This window comes from Cordyceps militaris, assembly GCF_000225605.1.
Source record: "Cordyceps militaris CM01 unplaced genomic scaffold CCM_S00004, whole genome shotgun sequence".
Classification (NCBI taxonomy): Eukaryota; Fungi; Ascomycota; class Sordariomycetes; order Hypocreales; family Cordycipitaceae; genus Cordyceps; species Cordyceps militaris.
Window position 1 is genome coordinate 786,089 of NW_006271972.1, and position 20,622 is coordinate 806,710.

General features: G+C 55.8%; 10 protein-coding genes across 10 annotated transcripts in view; 3 read left to right on the plus strand and 7 right to left on the minus strand.

The window, feature by feature from the left end:
* Positions 1-1,420, minus strand: part of CCM_05268 (Quinoprotein amine dehydrogenase) — a gene marked incomplete at both ends in the record, with an annotated part of 1,901 nt that extends 481 nt beyond the window's left edge. The window contains 3 exons of the mRNA XM_006670413.1: positions 2-475; positions 557-814; positions 876-1,420. Of these exons, the coding sequence (XP_006670476.1) occupies positions 2-475; positions 557-814; positions 876-1,420 (1,277 nt within the window). The remainder of the gene's footprint in view (position 1; positions 476-556; positions 815-875) is intronic.
* Positions 1,421-1,706: 286 nt separating this feature from the next.
* Positions 1,707-2,855, plus strand: CCM_05269 (uncharacterized protein; the record flags this gene model as incomplete). Its single annotated transcript, XM_006670414.1, has 3 exons — positions 1,707-1,991; positions 2,052-2,381; positions 2,430-2,855. 3 exons carry the CDS (start codon positions 1,707-1,709, stop codon positions 2,853-2,855), a joined length of 1,041 nt encoding a protein of 346 aa, XP_006670477.1.
* A 752-nt stretch (positions 2,856-3,607) lies between these two features.
* CCM_05270 (uncharacterized protein) lies at positions 3,608-4,243 on the plus strand (the record flags this gene model as incomplete). The annotated part of the gene is made up of 2 exons (XM_006670415.1): positions 3,608-3,840; positions 3,901-4,243. The coding sequence occupies 2 exons, from the start codon at positions 3,608-3,610 to the stop codon at positions 4,241-4,243; spliced, it is 576 nt and encodes a 191-aa protein (XP_006670478.1).
* Positions 4,244-4,572: 329 nt separating this feature from the next.
* On the minus strand, positions 4,573-6,279 carry CCM_05271 (3-ketosteroid-delta-1-dehydrogenase, putative; the record flags this gene model as incomplete). Its single annotated transcript, XM_006670416.1, has 1 exon — positions 4,573-6,279. The coding sequence occupies one exon, from the start codon at positions 6,277-6,279 to the stop codon at positions 4,573-4,575; it is 1,707 nt and encodes a 568-aa protein (XP_006670479.1).
* A 663-nt stretch (positions 6,280-6,942) lies between these two features.
* Positions 6,943-9,103, minus strand: CCM_05272 (Major facilitator superfamily transporter; the record flags this gene model as incomplete). The annotated part of the gene is made up of 8 exons (XM_006670417.1): positions 6,943-7,050; positions 7,114-7,325; positions 7,388-7,844; positions 7,892-8,154; positions 8,208-8,317; positions 8,387-8,582; positions 8,678-8,829; positions 8,892-9,103. 8 exons carry the CDS (start codon positions 9,101-9,103, stop codon positions 6,943-6,945), a joined length of 1,710 nt encoding a protein of 569 aa, XP_006670480.1.
* Positions 9,104-10,420: 1,317 nt separating this feature from the next.
* CCM_05273 (Monooxygenase) lies at positions 10,421-11,962 on the minus strand (the record flags this gene model as incomplete). The annotated part of the gene is made up of 2 exons (XM_006670418.1): positions 10,421-11,733; positions 11,809-11,962. The coding sequence occupies 2 exons, from the start codon at positions 11,960-11,962 to the stop codon at positions 10,421-10,423; spliced, it is 1,467 nt and encodes a 488-aa protein (XP_006670481.1).
* Positions 11,963-12,918: 956 nt separating this feature from the next.
* On the plus strand, positions 12,919-13,575 carry CCM_05274 (glutathione S-transferase, putative; the record flags this gene model as incomplete). Its single annotated transcript, XM_006670419.1, has 1 exon — positions 12,919-13,575. One exon carries the CDS (start codon positions 12,919-12,921, stop codon positions 13,573-13,575), a length of 657 nt encoding a protein of 218 aa, XP_006670482.1.
* Positions 13,576-13,804: 229 nt separating this feature from the next.
* CCM_05275 (signal recognition particle 54 kDa protein) lies at positions 13,805-15,526 on the minus strand (the record flags this gene model as incomplete). Its single annotated transcript, XM_006670420.1, has 2 exons — positions 13,805-15,337; positions 15,449-15,526. The coding sequence occupies 2 exons, from the start codon at positions 15,524-15,526 to the stop codon at positions 13,805-13,807; spliced, it is 1,611 nt and encodes a 536-aa protein (XP_006670483.1).
* Positions 15,527-16,052: 526 nt separating this feature from the next.
* On the minus strand, positions 16,053-17,739 carry CCM_05276 (FAD dependent oxidoreductase superfamily; the record flags this gene model as incomplete). Its single annotated transcript, XM_006670421.1, has 5 exons — positions 16,053-16,181; positions 16,296-16,478; positions 16,546-16,937; positions 17,010-17,641; positions 17,690-17,739. 5 exons carry the CDS (start codon positions 17,737-17,739, stop codon positions 16,053-16,055), a joined length of 1,386 nt encoding a protein of 461 aa, XP_006670484.1.
* Positions 17,740-18,479: 740 nt separating this feature from the next.
* Positions 18,480-19,860, minus strand: CCM_05277 (MFS transporter, putative; the record flags this gene model as incomplete). Its single annotated transcript, XM_006670422.1, has 2 exons — positions 18,480-19,723; positions 19,797-19,860. The coding sequence occupies 2 exons, from the start codon at positions 19,858-19,860 to the stop codon at positions 18,480-18,482; spliced, it is 1,308 nt and encodes a 435-aa protein (XP_006670485.1).
* Positions 19,861-20,622: the final 762 nt, after the last annotated feature.

Genomic DNA, 20,622 nt, shown 5'->3' on the forward strand with positions numbered 1-20,622 from the left:
CCGCCGCCCGGTGGCGAAGTCGCCGATGCAGAGCACCGGTCGGCGGAAGTCGCTCCCGTCGTGCTGCCATGGCGGCGCGTGGGCCGCGTTGCTGGCGGTGGCGCCGGCCGCGCCGGGCTCGTCGTCGGTCACGTACGCCCAGGGGGTGGACGCCGCCGTCGTGCCTTGGGACGGCGGCGGAAACACCATGCACCCGCCGCCGTGGGGCGCGACAAATTGGCCGGGCGCTCCGACGTGCAGCGGGTAGAAGCGTGTCGGCGCCGTCATGTTGTTGGCCGTGACAAACGGCGCGCCGTTCTTGGTGACAAAGGCCACGCTCACAATTTCCCCGTCGACGAGCGTCTTGCGCGAGTAGTGCTGCAGGGAGATGGACGCCGGCGCCGGGTGCTCGACGCGGACCGAGTCGTAGGCAGGCGACGACTGCTGGAGTCCGCTGCTCGGCGGCAGATGGGAGCTGAGGGAGGCAGAGTCGGATCTGTGGCGACAAAAAGTAAGTAGATGTGTTGGGCAACGAGAATAGCTAATTGGGATCTCTGGCTGGGTACGGTGGGCTTACTGCGACGGTCTGGATTCCGCGTTGGATTCTGCGACAGCAGGAACCAGCAGTGAGGTAGAGCTTTGTCCCATCTGGCTCTGCAGTTGGTCAAGGAATTCTGATATGGCTGGTAGCAGAGTAGACGACTCTGCTTCGTCGGAGCTCGAATTTGACAGCCGCAACCGAAGACGTAGCACGTCCTCGAGAAGTTGTGTGGACTCATACGCAGGCAATTCGGACTCGCTCGCTGCCTCTGGGGCGGGTTGCAGCGAAGGGCCTCTAGAAACGTACGATTAGTATTACCAAAGCAACGCCAAAAAGTAGTTCGCATAGGACTCACAAAAGCATGGCATCGAGGCCAAGGTTCAAGGCCGCCGTGCAAATACTGGCCGTCGCCGTCACCATGCTCAGCTGCGCGGCGAGCTGTTCCGTCGAGATGCCGTCCTGCTCGGGGCCCGCGCTCGCGGCGCTCAACGTCTCGAGCAGACGCGGAAGACCAGACACGAGCCGCCCAGCTTGCTGCACCACGGCGACGAGGCGATGCAGCACGGCCCTCGGCAGCAGCAGCAGCGTCTCCTCATCCCCGTCATCGGCGCCGACGACGGCACGGCAGCGGCGGATATACAGCCGAGCGACGGTCTGCATCTCCACCAGCTCGCGCGACAGCGGAACGACGGCGGCGCGCCGCTGCGCATCGGCGAGCAGGTACTCCCGGAGCTTGTTGTTGGCGGCCGCGGCGGACTCCTGTAGCGAGGCGCAGAGCGGCCCCAGCTCGCGCGGCGGCTGGTCGGGATGTCGCCGGACCTCGCCGTCCGGGGTGCGCACGGCGGTGGCTACTTCATTGTCCACGTTTTCCAAACTCTCGCCCGCGGCGGTCGCTGGCATAGCTGGCAAAGTCGAGAAGCTGGTGTGGTTGACACTTGAATCCCGCGACTACATCTTTTTCCTAGTTCCTACTATTCCTCGTGACAACATTCCTATCACTACATAGGCTCCACCAATCACAATTCTCCCGCGGTTTTGCCTGTCCTAGGTCATCTTCCTACCTCTCAAGTCCATCGTGGAGGAGTTGTCGCGCACTTTGCTCGTCTCATCCTATCGTTCTCAAGTGGTTATTCGCGCCCGCTTCATTTCATTACTGCTTTATCCACTTCAACTTGCCCGATTGATGATGGCGGGGGGAGACACTATAGCGTCCCCACAAACCGACCTTGATGAGGATCACCGGAACAGCTTCATCAAAGCACTCCTTCGCATATTGCATACAGAAGTTGCAGAGCTTACGTACGCTGAGATACTAGATGGACTCCCTACCTCTGCTTCCTACTTTGACTTTTTCTATAAACAGGAGGGGCATCCGGCAATTAACCACACAGAGCTTTGTCCAGGCGTCCTGAATCGTACCTATCAGCTTCGCGATCAGTTTGACCTAACAACGCTACATTTCCCCTCCTCTGTAAGTCAGAATCCTTACTAAGATCCAATATAGCTAGTGTCAACTTACACACTAGCGTAGCTCCTATCATCCTTCCAAGCCACCCAACTAGGCACAAGGGGGTTCTTACTAAGACTCCTCGAGCTTCTGGCTGTGTCATGCCACCAGATCGCCGTGTATATATTCCAGCGGGGGGAGTCCCGTCACCATGAAGAATACGAACGATGGCGCGACGAGCCTCGGGAGCGGAACCAATGGGACTGGTACCGCGGGCCCTCTGCGTTTTGCCACCGATCATATCTTGCGAGTGAGCAGTACCCAAATGGTGTTGCGGATGTGGTAGGCTACTGGGCTGAAGCAAGGATATTTGGCGGCGTTGTTGTGTTTGATAGAGGCGAGACAGACACCGAGGTAAGTATCTTCTTAGCCACTAGATAGCAACACTAACCCAATCCTTAGTGTCGGGAAGTATACTTACACTCGTCTCGGATTAGAGGACCACAGACGTTATATCCCCCTACATCTATACAATCCGATAATCTAATGCGATTCCTGCTTGGCGAGGCGGAGTTGGGTGACGCGACACCGCTTCCGATTCTTGCTTCTGCGGATAACCGCTGGCGCTGGGATGCCTGGGACGCCTTCTCGCGCTTTCATATATACCGCGATCGATATGAGCGGAGGGTTAGTCCGACCAAACCTCGCAAGGACTGCAGGTCGGCCACGGACTGGCCCGAAATTACGGATCAGTATATTCTTCTCAATGCCATGTACGATCGTCAGGAAGGCAAGCCGGTCGACGAGAAGGAGGTTGTGGCTGCGGAGGAGCGTCTTCGACAGATTACACCGTCGTCTCCTGCCTGGCTTGACAACAACCCGGAATAATTTCTAGCCATTTCCCAGTAGATAGGTACCGCGCAAGTCGCTCTGTGAACAGCAATTCAGCCATACAACAGCTGATACGGCTCCCTGGTACACTCCATTTTCACTCCTAGTCACAGTTTTAGCCCCCAACACTAGACCTTGCGTGACGAATTACCAAGCACAACCGGACCCTTTTTGGGGGGCGCTAGATGGACCGCGACAAAGGATGTTGAGATAGAAGCATTCAGCCAGCCTTCTCGTGAATTATACTTAAATCACAACAAGCCTGTATATAGCTAGGGGTCCGGCTGATTTACCTTTTCAAGGCAAGCCTTCAAGGCTAATTGGCAGGTGCCAAGAGAACTGTCTCAGATATAGAAAATAAGGCTATGGAGCTTGTTCGAACCGGATTGGCTAGCGCCATGTTACATCTTGAATCCGTATAAACACGTTGATTTTCTATAACGACGTTTTTAGCCCCCATCCAAGCAACCCATCGATGATCCGCCGTCACTAGTCTACGGTATAGACTTCTGGGGCCCATCGAGTCACGCCAGTCACTGCCGGCAATGAATCGCGTGGGGCCCTTGACTATGGTGCCAAAGTTGTATTCGTACACCGTAGTGTAGTTGTAGCGGTAGTAGTAGTAGAGGGGGGGGTAGGGTCAAGAAAAAGTTAATTATCCGGGGCGTCATCACCGGACCGCGATTCATGCCACTCTACACAGAAAAGCGCAAACATCGCGCCCTCAACCCATTCCCCGCTGCCGAAACATGACGCTGCCAAAGACGGACGCCGCGGCCAGGCCGGACAGCCTCATCAACAAGCACGACGGCCTGCAGTACTGGCAAAATGCCACCGCCGACGTCGACGGGATGCTCGGCGGCGTGCCCGCCCTCTTCCGGCCCATCTCCCGCATCGACCTGCAGGGCTCGCGCACCTTTCTCGCGCGTCTCGGCATCGGCAGCCGGGCCAAGGTGTCTCGGTGCATGGAAGGCGGCGCCGGGTACGTTGCCCCCCCACGCATTCCCTAACATCACATATCTAAAGTATATTCACCCTCTAGCATTGGAAGAATCACAGACGGCCTGCTGGCACACGTAGCCGACCAGGTTGACATTGTCGAGCCCGTGGCCAAGTTCACCCGGGCGCTGCGCGACTGCCCGGCCGTGCGCCGCATCGACAACGTCGGGCTCGAGGACTGGGCGCCGCCGCCCGACGGCACCCGGTACGACCTCGTCTGGACGCAGTGGTGCCTCGGCCACCTGACGGACGCGCAGGTCGTCGCGTACCTGACGAGGTGTCGCGGCGCGCTGGTGCCGGGCACGGGCGTGCTCGTCGTCAAGGAGAATCTGAGCACGAGCGGCCAGGACGTGTTTGATCCCGTGGATAGCTGCGTGACGAGGTAAATGTTGGGAAGACGTAGACGGGCAATGAAACGAAAAAAAGGCAAAACACTGACGCAGATGATGACAGACAAGAAGAGACGTGGACAAGGTTGTTCCAGCAGGCTGGACTGCGAGTGGTTCGACAGGAACCGCAACGGGGTCTGCCAGAGACAGGACGGACGCGGCTACTGCCGGTCATGATGTATGCGCTAAAACCATGAACAATAGAACATAATGTTATAAAGAAAAAGTAAACGTGTACAGGTCCGCGCGTTTTGTCATTCTGAGCCATTCTGTCATTCATACATACATGTCGAGCCAAGTTCAATACACCTCATGACACCCCTCCCCTACAACTTTTCATACTCGGCCGCCATGGCCTTTCCGGCGGCGCGCCCTGAAAAGATGCAACCGCCCACAAACGTGCCCTCGAGCGAGTTGTACCCGTGGACGCCGCCGCCGCCGAACCCGGCCGCCTCGCCCGCCGCGTACAGCCCAGGGAACGCTGTTTTGTCCGCGCGCATGACCTGACTGTCCAAGTTGGTCTCGATGCCGCCGAGCGACTTGCGCGTGAGCAGGTTCATGCGGACGGCAATGAGCGGCCCGTGTGCCGGGTCCAGCAGCCGGTGCGGCGGCGCGATGCGGCTGCGCTTGTCGGGCCAGTAGCTGCGCCCGTTGTGGATGAGCATGGCCTGCGCGTCCTTGCTGTAGGGATTGTCAAACTGGCTGTCGCGGGCCTCGACGACAGCCGTGACGGCGTCCAAGTCGAGCGCGGGGCCGTTGCGCTCCTTGGCCAGCACGTTCATGCCCTCGACGAGCTCCGCCAGCGTGTCGCGCACGACAAAGTCTTTGCCGTGCCTTTGAAAGTTTTGCACGGGAATCGTGCCTTTGCTGCTGAAGATGCGCTGCGTCAGCATCTGCCAGATGCTCTTGTTCGTAATGTCGGGGTTCTGCTCCGAGCCGGAGAGGGCGAACTCGCGGGCAATGATGGTCTGGTCGAGAATAAACCAGGTGTAGTCGTAGCCGGTGCCGCAAATGTGCTTGAGTGTCGCGCGTGTGTCGGTGCCGGGGAACAGGAACGGGGGCAGCCGCGTGCCGGTGGCGTCGAGCCAGAGTGACGATGGCGCGGGCAGGACGCGGATGCCGTGGCCGGGCCAGATGGGATTCCAGTTTTGCAGGCCCTCAGTGTAGTGCCACATGCGGTCCGTGTTGATGACATTGGCGCCGGCCGTCTTGGAAATGTCAATCATGCGGCCGTCGACGTGTGCCGGCACGCCCACGACAAAGTGCTCCGGCACCTTGGGGCCGAGCAGGTCCACGGGCCAGGCCTTTTTGACAGCCTCAACGTTGCCGCCGATGCCGCCCGACGAGACGAGAACGGAGGAGCCATAAATTTCAAAGCTGTCGACGACTTTGCGCGACGACTTGACGCCGCGCGCCGCGTCGTCTTCTTCGAGGATGCTTCCCCGCACACCGACGGCATGGCCGCGCTCGTCGGTGATGATGTCATCCACCTGGTGTCTAAAGCGAAACTCGACGGTGCCCCTCTTCTCCGCCGCGAGCACAGGCTCGCAAAAGACGCGGACGACCTCGGGCCCGGTACCCCATGTGAGATGGAATCGCGGCACCGAGTTGCCGTGGCCGTCGGCGCGACCTGCGCCGCGCTCCGCCCAGCCGACGTTGAAGACGAAGCCCATGCCGCGCGCTCCGACGTACGCCTCCATCTCGTCCGTAGCAAAATCGACAAAGGCCTTGGCCCAGCGGCGCGGCCAGTGGTCCTCGACGTCGCGGTCAAACTGGGCCGAGTCGAGCCAGTCGCGCATGGCCAGGTCGCGCGAGTCCTTGATGCCGAGGCGGCGCTGCCGTGACGAGTCGACCATGAAGACGCCGCCGAGCGACCAGAACGCCTGGCCGCCCAGGTTCTGGCGATTCTCCTGGTCGAGGAGGATGGTGGGGATGTTGCGCTCGGCCAGCTCAAACGCGGCGACGAGGCCGGCGAGGCCTGCCCCGACAATGATGACGGGCTTCTTGGGGGATGCGTCTGCGGCGGGTGCCATGGTGTATGGTGGTTGGAAGGGTTTTGAGATGGAGGAAGAGGATTCAAGTTGCCAACAGAAGCTTGTGGAGGAAGCTCTTGGGGGGCTACGGGGAACTCAAAGGACCCCAGCGGGCCGAATCTGGGAGTGGTGCCGATACCTGTAGGTTGTTCGGACTCGTGGCGAATGAGAGCGAATGATGGTTATCAATAGTATGCAAGTCAAGGATCCTCCGTATATCTACAGCCTGCAGTGAGGTGAAGAGGAGATGGGATGGGATGACGCCCAGTTACAGTGACAACTCCGTCCCTAGTCTCCGGTCCCGCTTTTCTCCAACTACCTGTACTTCCAGGAACCTCGGTACATTGTAGGAAATGGAATAAGAATGCAATAAGAATGCAATAATGCTATTGGTTGCCGCCTCGAATATTTTGCATGTAAAAGAGGACCGAGTACAAATACAAAAATCCCCTGTACTTGGTATCCCTGTACTTGGTATCACGAGCACAAGCAAGCACCTCGGCGGCCTAGTATCCACTGCCGTATGTTAGACAGGCAGATCGGAGCCAAAAGTAGCACCGTATCCATGCATCACTACAATATAGAATAAAAATCAACCAAAACACCTCGGATGCAAGAACCATCGGCAGCCAAAACACCACCCCTCCCATACCCTCCATTTTACTACTCTTCCAGTTGCTCCTCTCCTTCCGCTATCGAGTCGACAAGAACGCTCCCGTCAGGTGGGAAGTGAGAGAGCAACAGCACACTCACGGCAACGACAGCGATTGCCTAGGTAGCAACTCGTGTTAGCGCAGGGAAGCCTCTGGCGTTGAATGACGTCGGTATACTCACAGCATTGCAGAAGAATGTCGCATACGCCTTTCCCACGTTGGCAAGCACGGCGAAAACAAACCCAAACAAGCCCTGCGTGGAAAGACGCGCAATATTTTCCACCAAGGTGACGGCGTTGAGGGCATCTGCGCGCTGCGCGTCGGAGCACATGGATGTGATGACACCCTTGGCAGCCGGCGCAGATCCCGATCCAAAAGGAAGTAAAAACGCGGCTGTCATGACATTGTTAGCGAAAAGCACGGCAGCGGCTGGTACAAGACGCAGGTGGGCGTACCCAGGTAAATATGCCACGGCTCCGTAGCAAATGCGGCCACCGTAGTAAAGGCGCCATCGACAACAAGACTCCAGCGCAAAAAGGTCAAGTCAAACTGAGGATCCAGCTCTTGGTCCTCCTTGGGCCGCGTCGGCTTCACAGGCTCGTCGCTCGGAATCGTGCCCATGCTCGCGTCGAACTGCCGCGGGTCCGTCGGCAGCGAATCCGGCGTCAGTGTTCCGTCGGTGCCGTAGCCCTCTTCTCGTACCGCCGGCGACGGCTCGCTGCGGAGGCGCTTCGAAGCGAGCAATCGTCTGCCCAACGCAATGAGGCGAGGGAACAGAAACAAGAGGAAGATGCCCCTCATCAACGCAAACTCGGACATGAGCAGGCCGTTGCTGGCCTGGCTAAAGTTAAACGCGGCCGTGGCGTACATTTGGATCAATAGAGGGGCGTAATCGGTCGCCAGCTGCAGCACCTTGTTAGCATTCTTGCACAGCCTGTCGGGCCGGGTTTGCAACATACCACTCCCAGGAAGATACCGGCGCAGAGGAGGACGACTCCGTAATGCTTGCTCATCTGTCCGCTGGCGAGGCGCAGTTTCTGCGGTGCCAGGATGCGCAGTGGCGCGAGGAAGCCGCCCGAGCTCTTGCTCGACTTGTCGGTCCTAACGGGCGGTGGAATGTAGGGCAAGGATACCAGCACGTAGACGCATGATACGAGGAAGAAGCCACAGGCCACGTCAAACGGCGCTCGAACGCCAAACGCGTCTCCCAACAAGCCACCAGCTAAGGATATTGTCAGCTTCTTAGTGATTGGGGAAGAAGCTTGGTGAACGTACTGAAGTTGCCCAAGGATTGCCCCAACATGAAGCATCCCTGCAACATGCCAAAAACGGCGGTGCGGCGGATGGGGGTAACAACCTCGCCAGCAATAATGTTAATGACGAGGCTTGGGTTTCAAAAGGTCAGCTATATGTGTACAGAAAGAAATAGTCAACGTTTTGAACGGGCAACGTACATGTAGCCGACAGGGCCGCCCAAGATTGTAATCAGCTGCGTGCCCTGGATAATGTTCATGCCCAACCTCTTTCCAGCCATGACGCCGAGAATCTGGGCGAGAACGCGTATGGCCGGAACAAAAGTCTGGAAGAGAATGGCCGTCTTGGCTCCCCATTTCTTGACGGCCCATCCCGCGACGAAGAGATTGATGGTTCCTGCGTGCCGTCGACATCGTCAGTGACTGGAAGAAGAATAGAAAAAGGCAAAAAAAAGAATATAGGCATGAAATCCAATGACATCGCAAAAGTACCACAAAGAGTCGTCGTTATCCCGAGGATGCTAAACTGCGTGGCCGTTCCGGCCGCAATTTCGTTGCGCGCGCATCGGTCGCCGTCGCCGGTATACGGAGGGTGGCGGTCGTAAAAGGCATCACACGTCATGAGCCGAAAGACGTAGAGCAGGCTGGAAATGCAACGGTAAGCGCAGACCATCCTCGAAAATTGCAAAGCGATATGTGGACGTACGGGACTTGCGTAAAGCTAAACGAGAGGGAAATCAGAAAGCCGGCCAGAAGAATACGGTTCTCGACGTGGAACAAGCGCTCCAGACAGGTCGGCCTCGAGCGACCCTGCTGTTGCTGCTGCTTGGCGGCGCCGTCTGCAGGTGGCCGTGGTGCTGTTCCTGCGCCGGAGCCGGAGCCGCCCGGGAGGAGCGGTGCTGTCTCGTCTGCCGACATTTCAGTACCGAGTCTTCCGGAAAGAAAGGAAAAACGACCAAGGGAAAGCAACGACAAGAGAAAGGGAAAAGGGAAATAAAGAGGTGTAAAAAAACAGTTATGGATTACAAAGGCTGCTTGTCCAAACTAAAATCCCCCCTCCCCCACCACCATGTCGGTAATTGGCAGGAGAAGAAAGGGAAGCATACCCGGGTGGTGGCGGTCCCTAGAAAAGGAAAGTGAACCTTCCTTGTCTTGCCCCCCACGGCCAGTAATTCGTACGAATACGTCAATATAAAAAGCTTGGGCGTCGTCGTGTTCCCGTCCGACGCCCAGCACCAGCAGGGGACGGGATCCGATCCGAGACTTCCAATCTGCGCGCGCCAGAAACAATATGTAGTTAGCAATGCACGTCTCAGTCTTGTACACTGCACGCACTGCACGCACTACTAGTATGCTGCTGAAAATCTGCGGCTGAGGCAAAGACAGCGCCGAGATTTTTTGGTCTCCCCGGGTGCCGAGTGCACTTTGTTCTCCTTCTTTTCTTCTTCCTGTGGTTGTCTATCATGTCGTAACCTTTTTTTGTTTCACGGCGGAGTTTCCGTCGTCGTGGCTCTCGTCGCTCTTTCCCGTCATTGTCCGTCATTCGACGTCATGAACCATATATATTGGGCATCATGCCAAGCAAGCAACTCGACATTGAAAGGAAGAATGAAAAAGAAAAGGGCAAAATTATGGTTTCAATCAGTCTCAGACGATGATTTATTAGCTCTCAAAAGAAAGTCTTGTCCAACACCAACCTGTGCAGCTAGTTCGGTTGTCCGCGAATCTCGGAGCTAATAAAGCCGCAGCGGATGGCTCGGTCTCGTTATCGGCGCCGTAGCAAATGGGGCCGCCCCGGATCAAGCAAACATGTCACGAATGCTTCGCTTGAGCTGCCGTCCAAGTGTCTACGATTTCAAGCAGAGTATTTATGCTCTTCGCCCAATTAATTGCAAAAGTCAATTTTTGGTAGCTACCTTGGCAATGACCATCAGGTCACTATTGAGTGTTCTTGACTTTGCTTCATTATGTATGTACATCTACTGGCGGCGTAATCTGTACAGTTGAAATGCTACCGGACTTATATATCCGTATATATACAAATTACATATATGTATATATCAAATGATTGTTTTCCATCATCGCTCAATGATACGGAGCCACAGACCGCGACAAGCCATAGTCATAATGGCGCACCCCAGCGGTATCGCTCCACAGCATTCCCAGTTCGCTTCACTCCAATCTATAATTTGTACTCTGTAATTTGTATAGACTAATATGTACTCACGCCCCTAGTTATTCGTCCCTCCACGGAACCGCGACGCCAAACTCGTCCGCCACTCTCATGGCCGACACCACACACCCCTCCAGCAGCACCATGCCATCCCAGCACCACGAGCCCGCCACCCACACATTGTCCTTGCCGCTGACCCACGCCTCATCATCCGCGTCCCCGGCCGCTGCTCTGCCGCGCCCACCCACCACCACCCGCTGCACGATGCCCCTGCTCTCCGCCGTGCGCAATGTTCGCGTGAACCGCGCCGTGTGCAGGACCGCACCCTCGTCCGCGGCGTACGGGAACGGGCTGGTGCGGCAGATGGCGCCGCTCGGCAGGTAATTCCACGCCTCCGTCTGGGCGACGTCGTCGGCAAAGTGCGTCCGAAAGACCATGAGCTGGGGATAGTTGTCGAGGGACAGCAGCCGTCCAGAGGTCGGCGCCGCGCCACGCTCCTCGACCGAGACGCGCTTGTACGACGGGTCGATGACGGTCGCTTCGATGGACGCGGTCGGAATCGACGACAGCGCGTAGCTCGCCGGGGGAAAGAGTTTGGCCGTAGCGTCGGGCGTCACGGCGAGCACCACACGGTCAAACACCTCCTCCGAGACCGGCCCACTGCCATTTTGCAGCTGCTCCCATTGCACCAACACGCCGCCGCCGTTACCCACCCTCTCCACCTTGCGGACCCGTGCCTGCAGCCGAATGTCTTTGATGCCCGCCACTAGCCTGGTTTGCAGATTATGCACGCCATCCGTCATGTACGTCTTTTGCAGCGACGACCTCGTCATAAACATCGTGACGTCGCTGGCCGGAAACGCCAGCAGCTGCTGGTGGGAGCAGGTGCATATCGCGCCTAGCACCGGAAGCAGGTGGTAGTCGACGAAGCGCCGCGGCACGCGGGTCCGGCGCAGGTAGGCCTGCAGCGACTCGCTCGCGCCCGTCTTTTGCGCGACGCGGGGCTCGACGAGGAAGCAGGCCGCCAGGAACCAGACGTAGCAGGCGGCGATGAAGACGGTCTGCCACAGCTGCTGCAGCCGGCTGCAGGGGAAGCGAACCGACAGCACCGGCTTCCAGGCGTTTTCAAAGGCAAAGTAGGTGCCCGCCATAGGATCGGCGCTTTGCGGCGGGCGCGGCCCGCCGGTGCGGCTGCTTCGCGTCTTGGTCGATTGGATCTCGGCGTAGAGAAAGGTATAGCGGACACGGCGGAGCGGTATCCGCAAGAAATCGTACATTTGCGTGAGGTTCGGGTAGTAGCCGCGGGTGACGCTGCGTGGGGGGATGTTGACACGCTCCGTCACACCGGTCGTCGCATTTTTCAAGGTGACGGATGCTGCATCGAGTGAAAGTGTTTCGGCCTATGTCGCAACTGTCAGGGAACTGAACCGAGTATATATTATGGACGTACGGACCTGTTCGAAAAGAGCAACGTCAAATCTCGCCTGGGTGTCGTTTTGGAGGAGATGTGCCGTCGTCAGCCCAGCCAATCCAGTTCCTATGACGGCGACGCGAGTCTTGGGATTGGCGCCGGCCGCATCCCGCTGCGCTTGCTGTTTCACCATGCTTGCGTCGATGGCAAGGCTGTTGATCTGGTTATAGAGAGACAGCGAAGACGTAACCCTGTAAAAACTATTTGGGCAACCGCCGACGGGCAAACGGGAACGGGTGGAAAAGTGGCTTTACTTATGTCAAGATGGGACCCACTGACACTTTGACTCGAGAACAAGATTGCCTCGGGACCCGGCGGGATGATTATGCCGGCGGGCAAAAATGGAGGAGAAAAGGGCAGGGTACCGTTTGGGATTTCAGAGGGTCCTGGGCCACTCACATGGTTTTATTGTAATCCATTGCATCTTGGCCGTACTGGTGGTACTGGTGGTGTCGTTCTGCACGAGAACCGTGGCAGGCGTCGTCTGATTTTGTTGAGAATCCACAAGTTTTAATGTGGCCTGCAGGAAGAGCTTGCAAGTCTTGATCAGAACAGAGTTGACATGTGACGGGACACCTGATACTTGAACTATTGTCGCTTTCGCTAATAGTATCTCCACAAAGTTGGACTTGTATGTACTAGGTAGTTATCTATACTTGATCACAACTGTGCAGTTAACCGAGTAGATGGGAACCAACAGACCCATCCGTCATCGTGGAGCTTCTCTCAACCGGCTCTCGACCAGTTCTCTATGTACCGGCATACTGGCATCCAGACCCATCGTAACGGCTGTCGTCGGTTGACACTATCAAACTAGCCGAAGTCCAAGTCCAAGTGCCTTGCATCCAACGAGTATCCATTACATCATGGACACACGCCTTGCTCCCGCCGTCACCTCGCGCTAACCACTCAATCTACCCCCGAGCAACCAAGAAACACCCCCAAATTCCAAATCATCCATGACCCAACGATGCCCCCAACGGCTCTACTGGTCCAAACGGCACATATAACAGCCTACCGCACCCCCCCTGTAGCTCCCCGCCACACCCAAAACCAACAAGCGAAAACACCAACGAAAAGGACCCAGCCATGACCATCACCGTGCACCACCTGCAAGTCTCCCAGTCGGAGCGCATCCCCTGGCTGCTCGAGGAGCTCGGCGTGCCCTATACCCTCAAGACGTACCAGCGCGCGCCGCTGCTCGCCCCCGCCGCCTACAAGGCGCTGCACCCCAGCGGCGCCGCCCCCGTCATCGACGACGACGGCCTCGTCCTCGCCGAGTCGGGCGCATGCGTCGAGTACCTCGCGCGCCGCCACGGCGCCGGTCGCCTCTTCGTCGACCCCGCCGACCCCGACTACCCCGCGTTCCTGTACTGGTGGCACTGGAGCAACGGCACCTTGCAGCCCGCCGTCGCCCGCGCCATGTACGTCCGTGGCGCCGCCGAGGACAGCCCCATGCGCGCCGTGTCCAGGGAGAAGCTCGGGCGCGCGCTCCAGGGCCTAGACCAGCAGCTGGCCAAGCACGCCTTCATCGCCGGGTCGGCGCTCACGGCCGCCGACATTATGACGGTGTTTTCGTTGACGACGATGCGCTGCTTCTCGCCCTACAGCTTGGCCGAGTACCCCAATATTCTACAGTACCTGGGCCGTATCGGAAAGAGAGAGGCATACCGCACCGCCATGGCCAAGTCGGATCCGGACATGGAGCCGGCGCTGGGTGCCGACTCGCCCAAGCCTCTACTGTAAAAATGGCATGGAGAAGAAGCAACTAGCTAATAGAGCAGCTGTTCAAGAACAGGAATGACGCGACTGGGAATTTAAATGGCCGTGTTGGCCGTGTGACATGCCATTTTGTAAAAAGTCTACCTGGACATTAGAGGAATCAAAACCAACGCCTATCCTATGCACCCTTTCGTGTTGCATTTGCAATCCCTTGCTGCATTCTATATGTACCACAAAACGAAACATAGCCACCTCATCGTCTTCCACGTCCGCCGCTACCAGGCTTACCCGGCATGCCCATACCCGGCATGCCTGGCATGCCACCGCCGCCCATGCCCATGCCCATCTGTTGCATCATGGCCTGCATGTCCATGCCACCAGGCATACCGGGCATACCGCCACCGCCGCCGCCGCCGCCAAGCATCTTCATCAGCGAGCCCATATCGGGCATGCCTCCTGCACCGCCGGCACCGCCCATGCTGGCAAGGCGCTTCTGCATAGCCGCCATCTGTTGAGCTTTGTTGCCGCCACCCATAGCTTGCTGGGCCCGTTGCATATTCTTCATGTTTCCACCCATCTTCTTGACCATGCCGGCCATCATGCGCTGCTGTGTCAAGAGATCCTCAATCTCACGTACGGACGTGCCGGATCCACGAGCAATTCTAGTCATGCGGGTGGGCTGATCGATCAGGATCTTGCCATCCGAATCCAGCTCCTTTTCCGTCATAGAGTCGCAAATATAGATCATGCGCTTCAACTTGGCACCTCCTTCCTCATCATCCATCCCTTGCATCATGTTGCTCATGCCAGGAATCATGCCCGCCATCTTGGATAGCGGACCCATTTTCATGATATTTGAGAGCTGATCGCGCAGGTTGCGGATTGTGAAAATGCCTTCTTGAATGTTCTTCATGGTATCCTGCTGATTTAAATTCAAGCTCTGTACGTGCTCAACCAGGCCGGCGATGTCACCCATGCCTAGTAGCTTCTGGACAAATTGCTGTGGCGCAAAACGTTCGAGGTCGAGCATGTGTTCACCGGTACCGATGAACACGATCGGTGTGTGTGTGGCAGCGACAGCAGAGATGGCACCACCACCATGAGCGTGGCCGTCAGTCTTGGTAATAATGATGGCACCAAAGTCGGCAGCCTCCTTGAAAGCCTTGGCTTGCGATTCGGCTTGTTGACCGATCGAAGCATCCAGCACCATAATCGTTTCGTCCGGCTTAATAGCTTCCTGAATGTCCACCATTTCCTGGAAGAGCGCCGACTCTTGTCTATGACGTCCCGAGGTATCGACAATAATGATGTCGAACTTTTCCTTTTTGAACTGCTCAACACCGGCACGTGCGACAGCGGCGGGATCAGTCTCCGTTAGCGAACCGTAGTATGGAATTTTGGCCTTGGTGGCATTTTGCTTCAGCTGATCAAAAGCACCAGCTCGAAAGGTATCGGCGCAAACAAGGCACGCCCGGAAACCTCGTGTCTGGTAGTGTCGGGCGAGCTTCGTACACGTCGTCGTTTTACCGGCACCCTGCAGACCGACAAACATGATGACGTTCGGTTTGCCCTTCTTGGGCTTGAATGGCTCCGCATGAGGGTCTACGAGCTTCACCAGCTCATCAAAGACGGCTTTCTGAATCAATCGCTTCTTGTTGACGGCGGGAGGGATGTCATTGAAATTGACCGTGCTTTTAATCGACTTTCGTAATTGACCAACAAGTCGGACGTTGACGTCGGCTTCGAGGAGAGCGGAGCAGATCTCTTTGATCATGGCATCGAATGCCTAAGCACCATGGTTAGCGATCCATTCATGGCGACGTAGTCTCTACGCCGGTCGGGGGGGTGGCGAGTTTTGGCGGGGTGCGCGCCGTCGCAAAACGACTGGTGAGTGTACCTTTTCATCGAGGTTCTGCTCGCGGGTCAGGTTGGTGACCGCCGAGTTGATACGGCGGCCGAGATCTTGAAGAACCATGCTGGCGAGTTCGGACGCTCGTTCGGAGGCGAGGCAGTGATGGCAAGGGTATCTTGGTTTCGCTCAACTTTGGAGTTGTGGCATGTCCCACCTGAGAGCACTTGTGTGGAGGCGGGGCATAGGTAGCGGGCGAAAATATTCTCCGCTCCGGTGTTACGTTCCGTGTTTATAGGGCGCAGAGCACTAAGCTGTCCCATAGGTATGTACCTGTTATTTAAATACACCGGACCCTTCTCCTTCATACTACAAACTGGGACGACCGAACATCGTGCACAATGGCTGGTCATAATGACTGGTCTAAATTGGGCATTCGAACAACTCGCGACTATTTTGCCTATTCATCCTCTCCGCAATCTGATTTAAATCCGATCATCAAACGACTTCTCTCGACTTGTCCTGATTCGTCTGTCTTCGGCATTTGGCGGCCACTCCGTAGTGCTCCGCATCTCTTCTGGTATACCTAGTGGCTAAGGTGTCCCTGGAACCAGGAGACGGGCGCCTGCGTCACGAACAGACAATATTTGAATCACTTGCCGAATCCAATTGCCCAAACCTTGTCCGGTGTTACCACCATGCTTCGGACGTCAGCTTCCTCGAACTTATAGCGAATGGCACCCTTCACGATCGAATGAGCATTACTAAACCTCGGCCAGTTCTACACTGGATGCTGCAGTTGTCACACGCAGCCGCATGTTTGGACTTCAAGTCAGAGACAAGAGCGAAGGCTGCTTTGCGAAGAGTATTGTAACATGGCAAACCTAACTCTTACTCCAAACACAACGAAAAAGTAGGATGCCTGTCTCGAAGTCGACGACGGCAATGAGTTGCTGGCAACACAGGATTCCACCACACCACTGGGGAAGCTTCTCGGGTTCCTCACGTCACTGCTCCCACTTGGTTGGGAACAGAACAGTCTGGCATAATACTTCGCAATTGCAAAGTATCTGCATAGCTATGGAGTTGTTACACGCGACCTAGAACTTGGATCTCAAACGGCCCTTTGTCAAAAAATCACTTGCCAGCTGCGCAACCTCTCTTGCCACTCCCCAGCTGATCTCATAGCCTCGCCCTCCAGCACCATAGGCGTGTAGGACTGTAGCCTGCCGTCCCGATACGTCTTTTTGTTCCAGCTCAATCCGCATACCTCCTTCTCTTGTTGGCCGACGACCAACGACATCTGCAATAACTGAAATACCTTGTGCATTGCTGGCAGAAGAACTGGCAAACTTGCGAAGCTCCCGTCCTCCCGCTAGCAGTGCGGTTCGTGTGTCGACATCAGGTTCCGTGGACCAATCTCCCGGCTGCTTGGTACCACCGACGATGGTGCCCCCTGAAAAAAATCGAGGGATGATGAAGCTCCAAGTGCCGTCCTTATTTTGGCGGGTAACTGTCTTGGTCGCATCGTCCATGTCTGTGACAACTGTCTGGCCTAATCCTCATGTTAGCACAATGCAAGCAATACCTCTAGGGTACCCATGTGTACCTCGTGTCGGAAAATATTTGGCATCGCCAAACCCGGTACCGCTGGCATTAATCACCAAGACCACATTTTTCTGTATTGAAAAAGCTTCCCATTCGGTCTTTAGGTCTAGTTCGAGAGTCTTGCCGCCGCGCAGGATGAATCGCCGAAGGAGTGCTTGGCAATAGACCGGAGTATTCACGCAGTACGTCTCATACTCATAGCCAAGGACCACATCCTTTGGAAGTTCAGACTCGGACCATTTCCTATACCGTGGAAGACCAGTCTCTTCCAAAAAGCTCTTGGCATCTTGCTGCCGGTACCCATCGTCTGGGGCTGCCAGAAGCTCAATACCCAATGTACGAGTAACGCCGCTCCACGGCTCTGTTTCCATTTGCGTGCCAAAGTCTGCGACAGTCTGCTTCAGCCATTTGGCTTCTCGTTGCAGTTGCGCCGTAGTAGCAGGAATGGGCCGCACATGGGCGCCAGCCCACATGGAAGCGTAGTTGGCCGAGTGCTTGGAGGGGGAGCCGGGAATCGAGCTGGGCCATTCTCGCGAAACTAGAAGCACCTGTAGATCATCGCTTCCACCGGTCTTCCGGGATGCGATAGCTTCTTGTACTTTTATCGCTGATGACAGACCCAAGACTCCAGCGCTATAAATCGGTCAGTCTGGGCTGATTGTCAGACAGGATGGCGCGTACCCAATCACTACCACTGTCGGCGGATGATTTGCCTCGGCTTGTTCTGGCATTTCGAGAGGTAGAGAAAGATTTCACGTTAGAGAGGAATGAGATGTACAATGAGAAATCTGCATGGGAGTTGGCTGGAGAAGAACGAGTACGGATACAAGAGGTCATAGATAGTCTTCAAGATGGTGGGGTAAAATCCACTTGCCGTGAAGCATCATGCCGTGACCGGAGCTGGAGCACTGCCTCATTCAGCCTTTTCCAGTGCCTCGCCCGGCTTGTATGAGGAGACGATTTTTATATTTCTACATTTTGATACGGAGTCGAGACTCGAGTATGCCTAATATATTAGTAATTAACTACAGCTCCAAATTGAGCATGGGGGCCACGTTCCGTCTGCGCTTGGCAACAGTTCCCGTGTGGGTCTCCGACACTGGGATGGAAGAGAGACTTCAACATGTGGCACAACGACAAGAGAGGCCACACCAGTCTATTAAATTATGAACCTGGGAGGATGTAGAGAATCAACTAAATATGGTAACCTACGCGCAACGGCGTTTTACTATTTACTAAATCTAAAAAGTCGTTTAAGGACAATACACTTTCGTCGATTTTCATCACCTAGAAAGGCTTTAGATGGCGTGAAATTGCAGGGATCTACAGAGGGAACCAGAGTGTGGGCGTGATTAATTGGCTTATATTTTGCTAATAATAAAATTAAACAAGAAGAAACGCTAGGATCTATCATATTCACGATTGATCATTACTAGATCTCTCTAACAGAATTAAAATAGAACTACCCGACTTAGGGTTTCCACAAGAAGCCTGGATGAGTCCAGTCCATGTCCTCGATTTCTTGCTGCGTCTTGTGTCGAAGTTCCTCATCAACGTCCACGCTCCGCCTTCTCTTATTGTCTGCCTTCATCCACAGTAGTGTGAGGGTGCTAATGATCAAGACGGTACCGGCTGCCGCCAGGTTGAGGCCATTGCCGATGCGGTAGTTGGGTGCGTCAAAGGGCAAGTAGGACCAGGCGCTGATGAGGCCGCCAGTGTTGCCAAACATGACATTAGTGCCAATGGCGGCGCTGCGGGTGGTATCACCCACCACATTGGCGGATACTTGCGCGTTTGTGAGGGCGCCGAGGGAGAAGGCGGAAGAAGCAATGAGGAACGTGGCGCCATATCTCACCGACGCGTCATGGGACCCAAGGAACATGCTGTAGCCCACCATGACGAGCGGGGCAGACAGGATGAAGAAAATTTGACGCCGGTCGATGCGCCAGCTGATGAGAGGAAATAGCACAGTAAAGAATGCCCCGACGACATAGGGGGGCACGGTGTAAAGTTGCTTCTGGACGACGGTGCTGTCTTTGTAGATGGTTGCGACAATGGTGGGGGCGAAGAAAGCCAGACCCTGCACGGTGATGTTGTTCAGCAGGAAGACAAATGCCGTGCTCAGGGTGACTGGGTTGAAAATGCCACGCCGCAACTTCTTGGTGTCGATGCGGTCCAGGACTTGCGTGCTGCCGACGCGCTCCGACTGGATCCTGGCAATAGCGAGCTGCTTCTCCTCGGGGCTGAGCCAGCGGGCCGTTTCTGGACGATCGGTGAGGATCACGAAGGCGACAATGCCCAGGAGGACCGTGATGATGCCTTCGATGGCAAAAATCATGCGCCAGCTATGGAGGCTTCCGAAGTTGTTGAGTCGGAGGATGGCGGTGGCAAGCAGCCCGCCAAAGGCGCCTGCGAGCGGGGCCATGACAATGTACAGGGACAGGCGGAATGCCAACTCGGAGCGGCGGTACCAGCGGGAGAGGTAGTGGGCGATTCCGGGCATCATGCCGGCCTCGAAGATGCCAAGCAGAAAGCGCACACCGGCAGCCTGTGGGACCGTCTCGACAAAGGCGGTGCCGACGGAAGCGACGCCGAAGAGTACGGTCAGGAGGGGGATGAACCAGCCGGGCCCCATCCACTTGCAGAGAATATTGGAGGGGATCTCGAAGAGAATGTAGGATATGTAGAATATAGATATGACCATGTTATAGCAGACTGGGTGGCTTAGTGGGATCGCTAGCGTACGCTTTGTTCAGTGGAGCTGACCGTTTAGTTAGAGGGAACTAACTGAGTTGTCTTGAAGGGGTTTGGGGGTTTGGGAGTTGCCAGACCAACCAATACCCGGCGCTCATAGTGGGTGGCTTTTATAGCATGTCGCTGCCCCCTCACACTAGGTACATAAATTATCTGGAGTACCCCGGATCCAGCCTCAACTTCCCCCTCCTTAGCCACGAAGGCTGATATTTTAACAACAAGAATTGGTCAAATAACAACAAGCTAACCGAATTGGTATAGACCCGAGGACGGCGAGATCAGCTTCACGCTCGACGAGGATGTGCACCGGGCGCCCGAGTTATTAGCGATGCAGAGATTTATCGATACAGACGATACGGGCGATGCAGGCGATAGGGGCGATAGGGGCGATACAGGCGATACAGGCGATATAAGGTGTTATTATCGTAGATTTAGGGGCTAGAACGACGCCTGAACAAGTTAACAATTAATGCCGCCGGCTTTATCATAGCGAATTTATCAATTTCAGCCATCGTGGCAGCCTCCTTGATAGATGCAATCAATACTCGTTGAGAATTGACGCAGGTAAGGTCTATACTAATTCGGTTTAGCTTGTTGTCATTTAACCAATTCTTGTTGTCAAAATATCAGCCTTCCTTAGCCACGGCATCCCGCACTAACAAGCCCCCTTGAACACAAATCATTCGGCAGATCGAATCGGCAATAGCTTAATTCACTAGCCGACCGACGACGGATGGAAGGATGCTGCGATGATTCCCAACGGCGGCTCTCACCCTATTGAACGAGAAATGCGGAAGAGTACTATCAACAGTAGCATTCCTGAATTCCAGCGTGTCTCGCGACGACCTCAATCCCTAATC